The sequence below is a fragment of the Phoxinus phoxinus genome (assembly GCF_949152265.1).
Source record: "Phoxinus phoxinus genome assembly, chromosome: 18".
NCBI classification, from domain to species: domain Eukaryota; kingdom Metazoa; phylum Chordata; class Actinopteri; order Cypriniformes; family Leuciscidae; genus Phoxinus; species Phoxinus phoxinus.
This window is the reverse complement of record NC_136893.1, coordinates 26,416,592-26,436,167: the sequence shown is the minus strand read 5'-3', so window position 1 is coordinate 26,436,167 and position 19,576 is coordinate 26,416,592. Positions and strand designations below refer to the sequence as shown.

Sequence of the window (19,576 nt, the reverse complement as noted above, 5' to 3'; positions counted from 1 at the left end):
TTAATAATCTAATAAGATTAAACATCAAGTGTCTGTATAATTTGTGTTCTTTTATCCATTTCCAGGACTTGTTTTGTTTGTTCCATGGATGGCTAATCATAATAGAAACAGCAAACAGCCAATAGACTTGGTCGGTGTCAAGTCATAGCCAGGGATGTGGCGTTGGGTGTGGCGTCACTGGAAAAGCATGGTGTTGTTAACCCAGTATGGCCTAGACTCACTTCTGCCGCTTGACAGAGCAAGATATGTAGAGAGCCGCATTGCATTGGGTCAGATTGTACAGAATCTGTGACTGGACAAACAACCCAACAGAATGGCCAGAGGTGTCGTTTCCCGGACCATTTTTTGCTCCAGGTAAGAGACAGCTTAGATTATTCAATCTGATCAGAATCCCAGGGTCATCCAACAGCCTTAATTGTTATCCCATGTTCATTAAACCAATGATATAAAAGACTAGTATGTCTTAGCATGTTAAATGGATACATTCAATCATACAGTTTCGCCTGTAGCAGCAACGTTACTGAATTGGACTGACTTCATACACATGCTCACAGAAGCGTTCCCAAAGCATCAATTCTTGACACAGCATCTTAACCCAAGATGTTTTACTGAATCATACGTCATCAGACAGGTAATCGAAAGTTCATGTCTTCTTGAACACTCGGGCCAAATACAAGGAAAAACACATCAGGTAAGTAGACAAGTGGGCAAGTGCAAAGACCACAAGTGTGGGTATTTGGACAGTCCCTCAGACTGATTCAGCCGATTTAACACATCAAAATACTTGTTTTGTGCATCAGAATAATTATATGTTTGTGAACCAGACATCGCCACTGGTGAGTGAACTGGGAAATAGCAACTGTGTTCAGTAAATTGCTATGCAGATAGCGTAGATATGTGCATGATGGCAATTTTAGTCCCTCACGGTTTCAGATGTGTCTGTTTTCCCCTTATGGCTGTATAGGCTAACTTTTGCTCACAATCCTAAATATGTAAGTGACCAACTACTGGCCGGGCATTAGCATTTTTAGTCACCTTCACGGATCCGTGTGAATGAGGATCTTTTTGTCAACGTTGTCATCTGTATGCAAAGGCAAATTAAAACCTGGTAACGCTTTAGATTACAGCCCGGAAAGTACTGCGTAATTAAAGCAATTTTACAGTGTAACTTTCCTGTAAATATACAAAATATGTAAATATATCTAAAAGTAAAATATAGCAAAACAATTTGTGTAAAAACAAGGTAACACATTATACAGAACCATCAGTTTGCTATACGCATCCACACCGATCAATAAATATTTTATTTCTCGAAAATATTTGTATTACAATGCACTTGCTCTGCAATATGTTTACAGAAATAGGTACAAAAATGTTTTATATAACGATACTAGAAACCTGTGGCCTACCTGGATCAGAAAAATATGTTTTTTTACTTCTCTGAGACAGTCTACTCAAAATGAAAGCTTACAACTACTGGAATAACCATGATTAGAGAGTTGATTGCATAAAATATCCCATAAACTTGCACGTTTATTTTTTACGGGTTATTGCGCTTACACGTTCAAATAAACGCAATTATGTCAAAATTCGCATCTTGGTGAGGATTCACACTAACACAGTCAGTTATGGCTTTAATGTATGTAAATAGCTGAGAAAGAAAACACGTGTGTATCAGTATATTGGATCATTCGGATTCAGTCTAATATACAGTACATGCGGCTGTCTTTGTCATTTATGTTTATTAGACAATAATAGAAAAAGAGAAAATTCATAAAGCTTTCCATAAAAAACGGACAGGGTGATGTCTTAAATCTGACTTGCCTCGCTGCCTCATCAGTCTATGACTTTGCAAGCAGCGTCTGCGCACGAATGCCTCACGAAACAGACTTCAGACAGACTTCTGAGGCAGCAAAGCCTCAGATAATACAACAAAAACAACTTTGGTGAAAACTAAGCAAATCTTTAATCACTACAATAGAAATTTCTCGTTGGAATTAAAATCAAAAGTGGAAAAAGTTGGTAAAAAAAGTACATTTGGTAACACTACTTGAAGGGGTGTGCATAGGACTGACATGACACCTTAATAATCATGACACGACACATGTCATGAATATGAAGGAGGTTTTATGCATGTTTATTATGCATGTGTCATTCGCTCAATTATGACATTTTTAATGCAAATATGACATAGTTTGAGATGTCTTTGTTATGACAACTTGACATAAACCAGTACATCATAACCTGTCATTGTCTTGGTAATGACAACTTGACATAACCAAGAAAACATAAATTGTAATAATTATGTCATAAACATGACATAGCAGATTAATTATCAAACTTAAGAAACCACTTAGCTTTATGGGTTAACATTACATTAAACTGTCAGGTGATTGGTTTTAACATTGACTGTCATGAGGACATTATAACTGTGTCAGGAATGTTTTTCTTGACCTCATCTACTGTGGTACACATTTAATTTGTCATTAAAATGTTGTAATGGCCTCATGTTTAATCTGCTATGTCATGTTTATGACAGGTTGTGTTGTCTTAGTAATGTCAAGTTGTCATGACAAAGACACTGACAGGTTATGATGTATTGGTTTATGTCAAAGTGTCATAAAAAAGACAAACAATGTCATATTTGCATTAAAAATGTCATAATTGAGCGAATGACACTTACCGGTAATGACAGTTGTCATAAATATGCAGAAAACCTCCTTCATATTCATGATAATGAAGGTGTTATGTCATTTACATTTATGCATTTGGCAGACGCTTTTATCCAAACCGACTTACATTGCATTATTCTATACATTTATACATTTATACAGGTATGTGCAATCCCCTGGGATCAAACCCACAACCTTTCGTTGTTAACGCAATGCTCTTACCACTGAGCTACAGTCTTATGCACACCCCTTCAAGTAAAGTGTTACTGTACATTTACACACAAACTGAACACCAACCAAAACTTTCAGATGTCATATTGTTTGTTAGCTCAACTGCCAAAGAATGGACAGTATACGGGATTGTGGGATATCAAAGGCAGTGAATACCAAATCGATCAGAAGGTTTCTCAGGAGACCAGAAGTGAAGCTAACTTTGGATTCTGACTTGATTCCTTCCTACCGTGTAATGCAGCCTCTTAAGGCAACATTTTTAAGCTTTCGGACGCAGCCAAGATGTTTTAATTACACAAGAAACTGCTTAGATTATATTCAGTGGATCGGAGATAGAAAACATTGTATCCCAATACAAGTGTTACGTTTATTAATACTTTTAAAATTAAATGTTTAAAATCTCGAATACAGATAAGACATAAATTAGTGCTTGTTTGATTTTTCTCCATCTCTTATTAAGGAATCGAAAAATTCCCATAATTTCCCTATTCAAATGTGCTTGTTGAAAATATAAACAAACATTTAACTTTGGAAAAGGTGAAGGCAAAAGCAGTTTTGTTTTAATTGAAGGTTTATTTGTTGCCAACAATACATCTTCGACCAGTTACTACAAGGCAGTTATAAAAACAAAACAAATGTCAAAAAATTAAATTAAGATCATGAAAATAGGCATGGCAACATTCATAAATATGTACATCTTTACAAACAGAATGTTTAAAAGGAGGAAAAGTGCAAAAGTAACGATTCCAATGAATAACAGTCCCCACCAGTGAAATGTACAACTAAATAAAATAGAAAAAAAAAAAAAAACTATATAAACATACTTCATTAAAAGCTTCCGTCTATATTCAATTCAGTTTATTTACACTGGTACTTTCATTTATATCATGTACTCCTGCTTCCAGGTTTCTTATTTCAATGTAACATTTTGTAAGGTAACATTTTGTAAGGTAACATCTTTGAACAATGCTCATACAACAACAGAGCTACACGTTATAAACTTTTTTTTCCTCCAAAACCATACCAGCTGAACTACCAGTCGACCACGGAGAGAGGGAATAAATAAATAAGAAAAATAAACTGAAATGTGGTGTGAAAATTAATAATAAAAATATCTAAATCTTTGGGATGACAGACGGTGTGTAGTTTGAGTGTGGAGACAGGGTGGGGACAGCCAATGCTGAATATTTTAAACACTAAACAACACATAGTATTGAACTCAAATTTACATCAAATTACAGTACGTTTCTGACACCTCAAACTCCTCATTCTCCAACATGGTCCCCTGAACAGATTAACCTAAAATTAACACACTATAAATTATATTGTCCTGTGTTTTTTGCCGATTACATCTTCTAGTGGTGGTCCTGACTCCTGACATGATGCTAAATTAAATTAAATTAGATCTAAAAACAGTATTGCAATTTTACTCCATAGTTACTGATATTATGCTAATTTTTAGGCATGGTTGATTGTAACTAGGAGTTTAGCAAAACTTGATCATCTTTTAAATATACTTATGACTTTCCAGTCTGATAAATCTATATCTATATCTAATGTACAGCATAGTAAAATATATATGGATTCTATGTATTCTTGACCTAGAGAAAATGTGGCATGCAAATATTACAAATTACACACTGAATGGTCATTGGCTGATGTTAGCATAGTTTCCTGTAGATGCAGCCACCTACACAACCAAATTTACTAACGTCTACACAATTAAAAGGAAATATTTAATTATTGGCTTAAGGAACTGTCAGCATGTTTACACAGAAATTATGGCAGATAATGTAATTAACATCACCAGGCATGTGCGCCTTATGTGGCTTATCTTAAAGCTTGTATAGCAACATTTATATACATGTACTAGAATATTATAACCAGAAGTTTGAGAATATTGTAACATTTTAAGAGAGAAATAAGTTTAAGTTGTGTCTATGATTCAAGCCCATGTAGCCTTTCATTTTCTTTCATTTCTGAATTACAGTTCCCTTTGAAACTTTGTAAAACGTAGGTCATGGTACAGGTCAGATCACGATTCTTAGTCATGTGACATAAATAGTGGGTCTTAATATTAAGGAAAATAAAGATATAATTTGAAAGATGTAGTGTACAGTGTTATTGCTTAGATCTGTATCTTAGTGTGTTCAAGTGTAAATCCCTAGTTTTCAAATTGAAGGGTGTTGTTGAGTGCACTAAGCTCTGTAAAGTACAATGGATTACAGTTAACATGTTAATATAAGCATGTGCTTTGTGTTGCGTCTTTAAGTTGTGTATCATGTTCCATGTAGATGTTTTAAGCTTGTTGTGTCTCATTTCCTCATTGTATGTGCTAAGTATGTGACATGTAGTCCATCATTCCTGCTTCCTATGCAAAACTGCTTGAGCTGAGACACTGGATCTTTTCCCTCAGTGACTGGACAATAGTGGGCTGATTTACACCTTGCTGGCTGCAATCTGGATCACTCCACAAGTATCCCTGCAGAGCTGTGTCGGGGTTAGTGGACACCTGCTGTTCTTTTACGAGGGCGCCTTGAGGTGGGCTGCAGTACTTCACTGTGGTTTCCGACAGACTGTGTGGCTGAGCTATGTTGTGCTTCTGTTCTTCATCCTCGTCTTCTGAACGGATCTCTACATAATCGTCATCATCATCATCATCTCCAGTGTCCTTAAAGTTGGCCAGATAATTCTCTGTGGCACTTTGTGCATTCAGTGGCACCTTTCTGTTCAGCACAAGTATTTGCTGTGAGTCCCGCAGTGTGATATCACATGACACCGAGAGGTCTGAAGTTCCCTGGACTGGGCATTCTGGGAGGCTGTGCTGCCGAGTCATCTGCGTCCTTGATTCTTGTCCATTCACCTCCCACACCTGATTACATTGCCCCCTGCCGTTTTCTTGTCCAGTCTGGTCTATCAATGAAGATGAGGACTGGCAGCGATTATAGGACGACACCTTAGTGTTTCGTGGTCCAATTGAAGTGTAAATGTGATCGGAGTCATCTTTACTTGGCGTCACACAAGCACTCCAACGCTGATTGGGTGGAGTACTAGGAGTAGGCGGGAGGTTCTTCAAAGCAGGGGTAGAAATCGCAGGGGTCATTCCTCTCTGTGGGGTTGAAGTGCATACTGTTGTATGTGCTGGCCAGGACACAAAATCAGCAAGTTCCCCATTACTGTACGCACAGTTCAGCCAGTCAGACTCTTGTGTAGAGCGCACAGATAAGGAAGGAGAGGAAGTGGTGCTGGGGAAAAGTGGATGATGGCCGGCAATACTGATAGATGACTTCAGCACTGGAGTAGTGGCCGGAGAACCCTTAAAAACCACATGTTCATACAAATGAGAGTACTCTGCTATTCTTGCACCTAAGCGGAAGAAAGACAGATGCATTCATAAACTAATATACCGCAATCTATGAGTAACACATTGAAGAACAAAGAAAGAATTACATCAGCCATAAAGTACAGTATGTCTTACCTATTGCAGTGCCACCTTGTTTCTTCTCCTCCAGTATAGCTGCCAGGTCCTTCTGTTTGCTTAGCCGTAGCTTAGAGCAACTGGGTTCAATGTCCATGCTCTTCATCTTCAGTAACTGGTTGGCCTTTTTGATCTTCTGGCTGTACTGTCTAGCCATGAGGAACACTCTGTTTTTGCCCCTATCCCCAAGCTCAAGAACCTGGTCCCCGGCTTCCGCACGCAGCAGCAGACTAGAGGAGCCAGAGTCTATGCTACTAAACATGGCATGAAGCCCTGCGTCCTTCGATGAAGGGATGTCTTCATCGTCCATCCGGAAGCTTCCGCTGCTTAATCTTGCGAGTTTATTGCGAATGCTCTTCACTGTGCCAGGTTGAGGCTCAGGGGTCGGGGGCAGAGGGAGGGAAGGGGCTACAGGAGAAGATAATGCTCCATCATTCTCATCCAACACAGTTTCTGTGAGGAGGTCTGGAGCGTTGAGGATAGGTATAGACCTGGATAGACCTGGAGGGGGATTAGAGGCTGGTGGGTTGGGTGATCCGGGTGCAGCACAAACAACAGGGATTGTTTTTAAGGGTAATTTACATGAAGAATCACTTGACTTTTGTGCAGAATTAGCTTTCTTATTTGGAGATTCTTGTGCTTTGCATTGGGGATCGTTACTTCTCTGTTGCAACCTGGTCACTTTACTTGGGGAGTTATGTGTTTTTCTCGGAGAGTCTTGTGCTTTGTGTGAGGAATCACATGCTTTTTTGGGAGAGTCCTGTGTTTTACATGTGTTGTCTGTTCTGCTTACAGGAAACGCAGCTGGAAGTCTGTCTGGTTTCTTTTCATTGTTCCGGATGTAGTTTTCCAAATCCGTCCAGATCTCATCCACTTTCTCCAATGTATGATCAGCTGTGGAAAGCTGAGATGTTTCAGTGTCTGAAATTGCAGCAGAGGGGTCTGCCTCTGTTGTATTGGTAGGACAGATTCTTTCCTCAGATACAAACCCTCTTAAAATCTGGCTAGCCATGAGATCTACCTCAGATGTCTGCAAACTGTCTGGCTTTCCATCATCCATCTCAGCTGCAAGGACTGGGGGCTCCTGAAAGACAAGGGTGTCGTAGACATTCTCCTCATCCTCAACAATTTGCAGCTCACATGTCTCAAATGGCTCCCCTTCTTGACCAGAAGACCTATTGCTCTCACATGAACTCTCAGTTTCAGTTGGAGTTATGATAACTTGAGGAGCTATCCTAGATTTGACCTCTGCTACCTCAGAGAGTGCATGGATAGCTTGATCCTTGCGGATAAGCCCCATGGCCTGAAGCTCCTCGTAACTAATGTTGTCATAAACATTCTCGATATCATCAATCGTTAACTGCTCGGCAGATGATGACCCTGAGATTTCATTGCTTGAAGACTCAGTCTGGTTGTTGGTCTCTTCCTCTTGTAGGGCTCGCTTGTTAGGACTTAGTTGCTCACTTTGGTTTTCTCCAACACTGCTGGCCCTGCGAAGTGTTGCTCTGCTCCTGCTTGTAGGAAGGTCTAGGCGTGATGCTTGAGTCTGTTCAACATGCCAGCTACAGGGTCTCTCTGGATGGTCAGCAGTCTCATGGTCACTCTCAACATCATGACTGGCTGTATCATTCTCCGTTGGCAGGAACATCTGATAGATGTCTTCATCATCATCATCAATTTGAAAACTCTTTTGACGAGTTGGAAACATAGCCCTCCGGACTCGATGATCTGTCCATATGTTGCGGAAAGAAGGTTGTTCTCCAGTTGCCAGCATGTTGCGTGTGTTGTATTCATTCCCGTCTGATTCAGGAGGTGCGGTCACCCGTAGGATAGGGGGGGTGATAACCTTATTTTGCAGGGACTCTTTAGCAGTCTGAATGAAAAATGAACAATAACACTTTTACCATATATTATTTTAGTGCTGCCGGAACTAAAATACAATTTTTATAACGACAATTAAAACAATTTAAGGATTAATGAGATTGAGTTTTAAAAGCATGAGAGCATTCTAAGCGTTGCTTTGAGAAAATGCAAGCCAACTCCATTCATTGAGACATGTAGCTAAATCTCAAAATAATTATTTATCACAATAATTAGTGGTGTGAAGTGAACTATGTCCCAGCCACATCACGTGTCACCATGTCCTTACCTGGAGGTCTGCATGGTTGTTGTTTCTCCACTGGTCAATGCTGTCCACCGACACTTGCTGGTTTAGTCTTTTCCGGCTACCCTTCCCTGGCACTCTCAACTTGCCCCCAGAGCTCTGGTTGTGCAAAAGTTGTCTCTTAGAACATTATTCAAAATCATTTTTATATTTGACAATAAGAGAGGTGTATGTCCTTAGAAAGATTGCAGGCAGAATGCTAAGGCATGGTCAGGACATACAGTTGCTTGGGTCGTTTCTATATGTATTTTGGTCTCTAGATATGCTTTTGGTCACTTGTTCAGTTTTTCACTTAGCAAGCACCACTAATTGTCTTACAAACAATTGTACTTCTGATTTAGAAAACAGGCTAGGACTGGTCACGACTAGTTAGCTTAATATGGAGTCAAGTGCCTTGCACAATGCATTTCAAAATTGATTTCAGAGGCTGCTTTTTCTCATTATTATGTTAGCAGCTCAGATCCTACACCCTTAACCAACTAGCATGTCCTTGTTTGCTGCTATTTTAACCAACCTCTAAGTAGTTATTAATCGGGTGAAAATAAAAACATCAAATGCCAATTTAGACTAACCAGGCCAGTATCATCCTCATCATCAGCATCCTGTGGATGTGGCTCTTCGTCTACATCACTGTGGTCACCAGGGTCCAGAGACTCTTGTGATTCGCTGACAAGGCTACGGGATCGGCCAATAGAACCCAAACTGGCTACAGGTGACAGCAGACTGACTCCAAAACTAGAACTCTGTGAGAAGCAAATACATTTACATTATTTAATTTTTTACTTGTTTAAGATTTCTCCTTTGATTTGTATAATGGATTAATGCCTGCATGTTATGTGTGGTGTTCTTTACCTTCTGTATATCTGGACTGGATACTACAGCAACAGTAAGGAAGAGAAAAAAAAAAAATCATAGCACATCAAAACATAATGTTTAAATGATTAACAAATTTGAAAATACAAATATTATTTTTCAAACAAATGCAACTTACTTATATGTTTGGAGTTTTTCAATAACTTAGATAAGGGCTCTGATGATGAGACAAAAAGACATGTACAGCAAGACAGACAGATAAATAAAAAGAATTAGTAAAATCTGTTTCAATGAACAATCAATGAAAAATTACGTTTGTTTGTTTATTTGTGCAGTGGGTCTCACCTGTCTTCCTGCGTACTCTCCGGGGCGAGGGACCCTCTTTAGTGTTACCTCTCTTGTCATCAGAGTTGTAGTTGAAACTTGGATGGTCTGAAAAAAGTTAAGAAAAGTGTGTGAAATCAAGTCATTGCAAACACATACCAAACACAGTGGTGTGTGGCTTTCAATTTGAAGTTTAAATAATACGTACTTGCGGTATCCATATCCAGAATGGCCTGCTTAGCCTGTGGAGAGACAGAAAGAAAACTTCCTCAAATACTAAGTATTTATTCGTGTGTAGTATGTGTGCTAGTTTTTGATGAAGTTATCATTTTTAATTAAAACGCATTATTATGCAATAACATTTTTTTATATAAAAAAATATATTTTTTATAAATTAAACAATTAAAATAACAAATATAAATAAACTGAAAGTGTTACAGTTATTTTATAACAGTAATGAGCATTTGGGTGAATAATGAACATGTCACAATGCAAAACATCTGATTTTTTATTTTTATTTTGATGCAAAATATGATTCAGACACATTTATATGTGATCTACCCATCTAAATGTAAAAAAAAAAAATCTGCAAATCATTTAAATTAGTATAGAGTATACCTTTGAGTATACCTAAATATGAGTAAACAGAAATTTGCATCTTTTCCCTGTGAAAATGTGAATTTTTGACAACTAAATGTCCTCTGGGTGGCGCTACGCCTTCACTTCTGTAAGTACAGAAACTTCTGCCTCACCTTCGAAGTTCTTTCATTATCTTTGAGATGTGAACTATTTTATCATGACGTAGTTGAGTGTGAAAAGCCAGATTTGGCCACAGCTGCCTAATCACTGAGCACACTGTACAGAAGTAGAGTTAGGACAATATGTGTGTGTGCATGTTCTAACCTTGGCCGGTATTTTGGCAGGATGGTTTTCAAGGATCAGTCGTTTTAGATGCAGGACCCACGTTCTCTTGTCCTGTTGAGACTTTGCCTGAAAGTGGATTAGAGATATATCAGCACAATCTGCAAATTTAAAGGATTAGTTCACTTTAAAAAAAAACTTTTGCTGATAATTTACTCACCCTCATGTCATCCAAGATGTCCATGTCTTTCTTTCTTCAGTCGAAAAGAAATTAAGGTTTTTGATGAAAACATTTCTCCATATAATGGACGTCAATGGGCCCCAAACGGTTCAAGGTCCAGATGACAGTGTCAGTGCCGCTTCAACGGGCTTTACACGACACCAGACGATGAATACGGGTCTTACAGTGCTATGCATAAGTTTAGACACCCATGCTAAAGTTGACTAAAAAGAGGAATAAAAAATCATCCTTTGGAAATTGAACTTAATGCCTTAATTTTAAAAAATAGGAAAAATCCAACCTTTAAGGACACCAATTTTCTTTGTGAATGAATAATGTATCGTAAATAAATAAATTTTCTTCCTTAAAATACAGGGTGCATAAGTTTGGACAACCCTATGTTAAATTCCCATAGAGGCAGGCAGATTTTTATTTTTAAAGGCCAGTTACTTCATGAATCCAGGATACTATGCATCCTGATAAAGTTCCCTTGGCCTTTGGAATTAAAATAGCCCCACATCATCACATATCCTTCACCATACCTGGAGATTGGCATGGAGTACTTTCCATAAGATCATCTCTCAATGCAAATCAAACCAGCTGTTAGGCTAACTGAAATAAAACCATGCCAATCTCTAGGTATGGTGAAGGATATGTGATGATGTGGGGCTATTTTAATTCCAAAGGCCAAGGGAACTTTATCAGGATGCAGAGTATCCTGGATCCATGAAGTAACTGGCCTTTAAAAATAAAAATCTGCCTGCCTCTATGGGAATTTAACATAGGGTTGTCCAAACATATGCACCCTGTATTTTAAGGAAGAAAATTTATTTATTTACGATACATTATTCATTCACAAAGAAAATTGGTGTCCTTAAAGGTTGGATTTTTCCTATTTTTTTAAATTAAGGCATTAAGTTAAATTTCCAAAAGATGATTTTTTATTCCTCTTTTTAGTCAACTTTAGCATGGGTGTCTAAACTTATGCATAGCACTGTATCTAGCGAAACCATCGTCATTTCAAAAATAAATAAAAAAGTTTAAGTTTTATAAGCACAAATGCTCGCCTTGCTCTGTTCTGTGATGCGCGTTCGTGACGTCACGTAATACGCAGTTACGTTGTAAAGGTCACGCTTGACGAGTCAGTGTTTACAGATGTGCGGAAGGAGGACCATACACACATATTCAAATGTCTTTGTGTCAGTTTATCGTTTAAAATGCCCATTTCGTGTGCGTATCCTGGGTGTTGTAAGATTAAAAAGCCTAAAAGAACATTTTCGTCAGGACAGACATTTTTTACTTTTCATAGAAGCGTGACCTTCTCAACGTAACTGCGTATTACGTGACGTCACGAACGCGCATCACAGAACAGAGCAAGGCGAGCATTTGTGCTTATAAAACTTAAACTTTTTTATTTATTTTTGAAATGACGAGCGTTTCGCTAGATAAGACCCGTATTCATCGTCTGGTGTCGTTTAAAGCCCGTTGAAGCGGCACTGACTCTGTCATTTGGACCTTGAACCGTTTGGGGCCCATTGACGTCCATAATATGGAGAAATGTTTTCATCAAAAACCTTAATTTCTTTTCGACTGAAGAAAGAAAGACATGGACATCTTGGATGACATCGGGGTGAGTAAATTATCAGCAAAAGTTTTTTAAAAAGTGAACTTTAAGATAATTTACTGACACACCTAAGCTACTTAGACCGAGTCATCCAGCAATCAAAGAACATCAACACCAATCATCAAAATCAAAACAAACACTTTCATCAACTGGGTGAACGTCAGCACAGTCAGTAACTAGCATACAGATGTGATCGACTGGAACCGCCACTCACCAGTGACGCACTTGTACACAGTTCATTTCAAAAGAAAGTAAACTCTCTGATTTTTCATTACAGTAATGCGATTGAAAACAGTTTTCTCAATGTTCTAATGACAGGCGGATGAATGGATGTTCTATTTCATAACATCTCAGGGTTAAAGCTGAACATATGACTGGGCATGTATTAGCGCCTGAGATAACAGTGACGCATCCAATCATTAGGAGACGAGGTGATTTACGGACGTCCTGGTTGTTCAGTACACGGCACCATATTTACGACTACTCGGCTGACGTCCAACACACAGGTCAGATGTAACAGCACTGGCTTTAGGCGAGACTCGTACCGTCACTCTCACACACACACACACTTATGTCTGTGTATATTCATACATGCTGAAGCCTGTAGGTAGGTGGGTGTGGTTTTACTAGGGTAAAGTTCAAGGCGATTGGCTATCCTTCAGAAGTCTGGCCTCATGCTAAACATTCCACTGTGTGTTTAACATAACCTGCTGATCTTCGGTTACACTGTGTGTGTGTGTGTGTGTGTGTGTGTGTGTGTGTGTGTGTGTGTGTGTGTGTGTGTGTGTGTGTGTGTGTGTGTGTGTGTGTGTGTGTGTGTGTGTGTGTGTGTGTGTGTGTGTGTGTGTGTGTGTGTGTGTAAAATTACCTGCACAGTATGTTGAAGTTTGGGGTTCTTGTAGTGGAACACACTGAAGCTTAGAGGTTCTTTAGGAATGACTTCTACCAACATTAGGTTACAGCACTGCACAGTTATAGAGATGGGAATAAACATAAAATAGAGATTATAGTTACTTAGTGTTCCAAACATTTGATAGAACCATATACCAACTTATGCACATTTCATTTACACACTGTCAGAAAAACAAAAATGTAAAAGTGGTACGTTTAGGGTTAGAACGGCTTCTCAGTAGCCTCAAAGCAACACCTTTGTAACTTCTTCAGCCCTAAAGGGTGTATATTAATACTTTGGAGTAGTAATCCTAGTAAGGTAGTAATATGTACTCGTATGGTACTACTATGAACCCTTTAAATAAGAAACAAAGGTGTCACTTTGAGGGTACAAGCTTGGAAAGTTAAATGAACCCAGTTTATTTTTTGGAGCTGGTCAAAAGTGGTAAAATGGGCATCATTGTGCATGCTCTCCGGAGCTGTTTACTGTAGTAGCAACATGACGTATTTGTGCCTTCGGATTTTCCACCATACTTTAGACGCACAGAATGTCTCTTGTCTTTACCAAGGATACAGTGCAAGAGATGCAAAGAATGCAAGCTGGTCTCTGAAGGTCATATCTCGGAGACAAGCTCAACTTGTACATCATCATACGCAGTTTCCTTGAATGAATGAATGAATTAAGTATTTATATAGCACATTTCATATGTACTACTGTACACCCAAAGCGCTTTACAATCAATGTCAGGGTTTTCCCTGTTCAAATGTGCTCAACCACCACCAGTGTGCAGCATCCACTTGGAAGAAGCGACGACACACACACCAGCTGTAGGTGGCGAGAGGAGAGGGAGTGATCGAACCAATTCAGTGGATTATTAGGAGGCCATGATTGATAATGGCCAAAGAAGGGAATTTGCCCAGGGGTTACACCCTTACTCTTTACGAGAAGTGCCATGGGATTTTTAAGACCACATTGATTCAGGACCTCGGTTTTAACGTCTCATCTGAAGGATACTTGCGAGAGTTAGTTTGGATTGCTTTTGTACCATTCGTGAACAGTGCAAGGGTTCATTTGAACCCAATTCACCTTTGGCTAAGCCCCGCCCCCCTTAGTCACTGTTGCTACGTCCGTCAACTTCATCTGGGCTCTGGTTTGGTCTCAACATGGCTTATGCTGTGACGGCTCTTCCTGCTGAAATTTTATCAAACTTTTATAAAGCAGCAAATAAAGTGTCCGATAGAAGTAGGCAAAAGGGGCTCAGTGTGCGTTCGAAGGCTATATTCAAGACATACCGGTGAAACGCAAGCAACAACAAGGCATCCAAATAGAGGCAAAAGCATAACGGTCACAGTCAAAAAATGAACCACCGCATATCCTAATGGAGACGGAGGCTGGGACTAACAATATCAGGAGCAACACTGTTCATGCAAAGCTGGGTAACGTTAGGTCTCTATTCACTTCTATAATCGTTATTACAAAGCAAACGGACTACACGAGTATAAAGTTGTGTTTATTAGCAGCGTGTGCTAGCATATCAACAATTAGGCTAGAGAACCGAAATCATAACCTAAAGCAGCATAAAACTGTCTAACTAGTATAACTTCACAGTAAGGTTAAAAGCTAAATGTATCTTAGAGCACAAAAGTGTGTTGTTGATCTTGAGGGGTTTCGCTGACTGAGGACGTCCACACAGTTTAATCCAAAGACGACACGTGTCAGGATTTAACTTCGGTTTTGGGAAAGGGAAAAAACGTACACCCCCTCCAACCTCTCTGGGAAACGCGTATCTGTGTTACAAATGCCCCAGGCACAACGTTTAACCATATTTTTGATAAAACTACGACGGTAATAGCCTGCCGAGACCAAAAATATGAGACGCCTGTGTTTAAGTCAATGGAGCGCTGTGGAAAAGTGTCGGACCGCTGTGGGAGCTCGTTCTCGGCTGCGCTGTGATTGGTCAATCTACATTCTAGGGCGTGGCTTAGCCAAAGGCGAATTACACTATACCACCTTTTGAAGTGGACTCAGGGGCAGTTTGTTTGGTAACACCCAAGTTTGGAAAAACATTTTCACACCAACCAAACTCTGTCATTTCTACTGTGAAGGTCCCCTTAAGGACAATAGCTAGTCCGAGTTGGTCTACCGGCCGGTGACCTGGCTACAAGGCTGACCTGGTAGAGCACCTTGGCAAAGTTTAACAACCAGCAAAAAGAAAGCGACCATGACCTGAAAAACAGCTTGACCTCCTTGACCTGGTTGTGCAGCAGGTGAAACTAGCATGTATATGGGCTCTCACCAGGATGTGGGCCTTGTAGGTGTAAGTCTCCTCGCGTTTCTTGGTGATCAGCAAAAGTTTGTCGAACAGGAAGAGCGTTCTCTCATTTTTCGCTCTCTGGATGCGGAAGGTTCCCTCGAGAACCAGCTCGCCATAGCCAATCAGATCAGGTCCCTTCCAGTTAGTCAACAAACTCTGAATCTCCTGAGAGAGAGAGAGAGAGAGAGAGAGAGAGAGAGAGAGAGAGAGAGAGAGAGAGCAGAAGAGGAGGAGTGTTACTTACTTTCCACAGACATGACTTTAGCCGACAGGCAAGTTGGGAAAGATGTCTATGTCTGATGAGTCTCGAACTGAATGTTTTGTTATCTGTTACCACATACCCATACAAAAGCATGAACCCTGCAGCTAAAAACAATTTAAGGTAGCTGGTAGCAGGGTTTTTAACTGATCCATGCTGGTCATTTATGACCATTTTTCTATTTAAGGACAGAGTCTCAATATCTGCGGTGCTGATATAGTAGTGTCAAATCCTGCTTTCCCACAGAGTTTAGGTCCAACCTGCTCCAACACATCCGCCTGGACGTTTCCTCATCCTGAAGACCTTGATTAGCTGGTTTATGTGTGTTTAATGAAGGTTAACCCCTCAGGAAGATTGTCCTCCAGAGGTAGAGTAGGACTCCCGGTCTGTTTCTAGGACTGAGTTTCCGAAATGCATCACAGGCCAAAATAGATGGTACTCTTGGCACCAAAGGTTTCTAAGATCTACTTAGGCTTAGAGCACTGCTGGAAAATGCAGCCCAGTGTGTATATGAGTGTGTAGGATACACAAACCTGCAGCCTCACTGCATGCTCGTGTTTTCTCTTCATGTCATTGATGTGCCAGGCCACCCTTTGCATGGTGTCGATTGCCTCCTGGATCACGTCGTACATCTCTGAATCCTTCTCCAGATGAGTGGCGATCTCCTGCAAGACACCAGTGCATCTCTGACCTCAGATCATTGCCGTGAGCATCTCTACGTGTGTGTCTTTGTGTACTACGGTAAAAGAAGATCGCTCTGTGTGTGTGTGTGTGCTTACATGCAGTAGTAGATGGTACTTCAGGATCCTCTGGACAGGTTTAAGCAGGTAGGAGCCGAGAGGAAGGGAGTGTTTAAGGCTCTCCTGACGCTCTCGCAGAAACTTTGCCACCGTTTTGTTCCGCATGCACTCGGTTAAGACCGCAACGGACCTGCAGATGCACACAAACACATTGCCAATGAACATTTTTATTTTTTTATTTTAAATCTACTCTCGACTTCAGCAGATATGCACCATATAAACAAGTCAAACACATATTGTTGATTATATATCCCTGACAACCAAAAATTACATATTCAATGGCCAAAATATATTTAAGTGCATTTAAAATGCCTGAATGACATTAGATACAATATATTTTAATAAACTGGTGTTTTGGTGATGTTTTTTGTATTTTTTTTTTTAAATCTATGAAGTCAGTTGTGCTCACGTTCACACAGATGTTCTAGTAAAGTAACCATATGTGTGGGTTACGACAATAACTATGAACGGGATACATCAATTATATACCATACAACAGTATTATCATTTATAACCCAACAAACTTTTGTGAAACGTTTTGCTTGAAATGTGTGCGTCTTACACTCGGTTGGATGCTATCAAATCATTTACATTCAGACATTTTTAAAAGTGTCTTAAAGAGATAGTTCACCCAATGATGAAAATGTGGTCAACATTTACTCACCCTCATGTTGTTGGAAACCTGTATAACTTTATGACTTTCATTGTGCAGTTTTTTCCCAACTATACAATACATTCACTGTGGCCTGTGTTGTTTTGGACCCCACTGATTTTCATTTTATGGACAAAAACAGAATCATTCCTCAAAATATGTTTTTTTTTTTGTGTGTTCCATGGAATACATTTGGGTCAACATGGTGGTGAGGAACTGATCACAGAAGCTTTATTTTTCTAGTCTTGGTTGATCCAAAGTGTCAAATGTACCAAATGTACAGCATATTACTGCATAAATAAACTAGCACACAGACACACACACACACACACAACAAAAACACATGTGTGCACGGTTGGGAGAGTAAGGTCGGGCCCTTCTGTTAAAACACAGATTTTACAGTTTATTGGATATGCTGCCACGCCTCACAAAGCACTGGGAAAGATAGACGTGTGTGTATGTGTGTGTATGTGTGTGTGTGTGTGTGTGTGTGTGCGTGCGCATTCCGGTGTCCTGTGCACAGACTTCACATTGTCCCAATGGGAAATATGACCCGAGTATCACTGAGATACAGCTATTGCTTTCAGGAGTGTTACTGTATGTGTGTGTGTGTGTGTGTGTGTGTGTGTGTGTGTGTGTGTGTGTGTGTGTGTGTGTGTGTGTGTGTGTGTGTGTGTGTGTGTGTGTGTGTGTGTGTGTGAGAGAGAGTGTGCCATATGACCTTGGTTAGGGTCAACAGCTGTGTGAGGGTGTGGAGAGAGGGTCTCCATGGCCCAGACAAGAATCCATTCACACACACACACACACACACACACACACACACACACACACACACACACACACACACACACACACACACACACACACACCTTGCAGCATCTGACGAAACTACTCTTGAGTCGTGTCACTTTTAATTTCTCTTAACATCAAAAGCAGGACCCGTGACAGCACGTGCTGCACCATTGTGTGTGTGTGTGTGTGTGTGTGTGTGTGTGTGTGTGTGTGTGTGTGTGCACATGTGTGTTTGTTTGATAAAAATGAAAAGAAAAGTGGGTGTGTGTGACATTTTTCTAGGGAAAGGTGTTGTATATCAATGCTTTTGTTGAACTTTGTCATATTTCGGGCTCATGAATAGATTCAAATCTCTGCACACCACACATACATGCACCCAAAGGCAAATATATTTGACACATATTCACATTAATCTCCAATAACCTTTATTGAGGGCCTCAACACTGTTCAGCTACAAAAACAGTGACTCTTTATATTTTCATCTCTGACTCTCACTCGCTCACCTATTAACACACCAAAACAAATGTTTGTAAAGTTGCCCCAATGCTATGCTACGCTATTTCAAAGAAACTTATCTCACAGCAGCATGTTTATATTATTATGGAATAAAATAAAAATAATTGTATTGTTTATAGTCTTGCATGCATTTTGATTAGTCTGGTCCACTTGGTCCACAGTAGTGTCAGTCTATTATTATTATTATTTTTTTTTTTTTTTTTTAAGTGTGGCCTATGCAATCATAAATTGAAAACAGCTGGAAAAAAAAGGTGGACAATACATTTCTACTCATACTTGCAATTAAATTTCTCAAACATTATCTTTCAAATATTTGATGCACTAATTTGGCAAACTTGAAAATCCAGTGTTCACACCAAACTCGAATTTAATTATTTGCGCGAGTAGATTACATACAAAGTCAATGCAAAGACGCGAATTGGGCGACGCTCGATAATCGCCTCAATTGCGTCTTCCGTGCAAAGTTTTCGAGCGGAAAATTCGCATGACGCTTAGTTGCGCATGCCAATCAACGAAGAGCTCATTGATACGTCCGGTTACTATCACTGTTGTCGAAAATGGAGGAGATAATTATTGTTGCCGTCTGTGGGAACCCTGAAATTTATGATACAACATCATACTCATACAGAGACCGGACAAAAAAGGAGATCGCATGGAGGAAATTCAGCAAGGAAGTTGGACTACCTGCTAAGTGATGAAAATATACACCCTTTACTTGATTCTAGCTATGATTTTTACATTATTATGAACTTGTTCAGACATGACGGAAAAAAATGTGGCAGAAAGAAATTGTGTTGTTGATGATGATGATGACACACTCCTTTTTGCGGGATGTGTTTATTCGCGAGTGACACGGAAAACAAGAAAAACTTCCCGCGAGTAATCTAGAGCAAGTAACGCGATGCGAATATACACTTCACGTTTGGTGTGAACACGCCATAACTAGTGGAAGTTGTGCGGCAAT

The 19,576-nt window shown here is 39.7% G+C and overlaps 1 protein-coding gene across 2 annotated transcripts in view; it reads right to left on the bottom strand.

Annotated features, from left to right (window-relative positions):
• Nucleotides 1–3,465: 3,465 nt before the first annotated feature.
• Nucleotides 3,466–19,576, bottom strand: part of LOC306985677 (pleckstrin homology domain-containing family G member 1) — a 74,143-nt gene continuing 58,032 nt past the window's right edge. For both annotated transcript variants that reach the window (XM_079588206.1, XM_079588205.1), the window contains exons 6-18: nt 16,632–16,782; nt 16,386–16,517; nt 15,576–15,758; nt 13,256–13,351; nt 10,586–10,672; nt 9,891–9,924; nt 9,704–9,790; nt 9,537–9,575; nt 9,398–9,420; nt 9,118–9,288; nt 8,531–8,644; nt 6,382–8,254; nt 3,466–6,269 (exon numbers count right to left, since the gene is read on the bottom strand). In XM_079588206.1, coding sequence (XP_079444332.1) covers nt 5,275–6,269; nt 6,382–8,254; nt 8,531–8,644; nt 9,118–9,288; nt 9,398–9,420; nt 9,537–9,575; nt 9,704–9,790; nt 9,891–9,924; nt 10,586–10,672; nt 13,256–13,351; nt 15,576–15,758; nt 16,386–16,517; nt 16,632–16,782 — 3,985 coding nt within the window. In that variant the 3' untranslated portion in view covers nt 3,466–5,274. The remainder of the gene's footprint in view (nt 6,270–6,381; nt 8,255–8,530; nt 8,645–9,117; nt 9,289–9,397; nt 9,421–9,536; nt 9,576–9,703; nt 9,791–9,890; nt 9,925–10,585; nt 10,673–13,255; nt 13,352–15,575; nt 15,759–16,385; nt 16,518–16,631; nt 16,783–19,576) is intronic.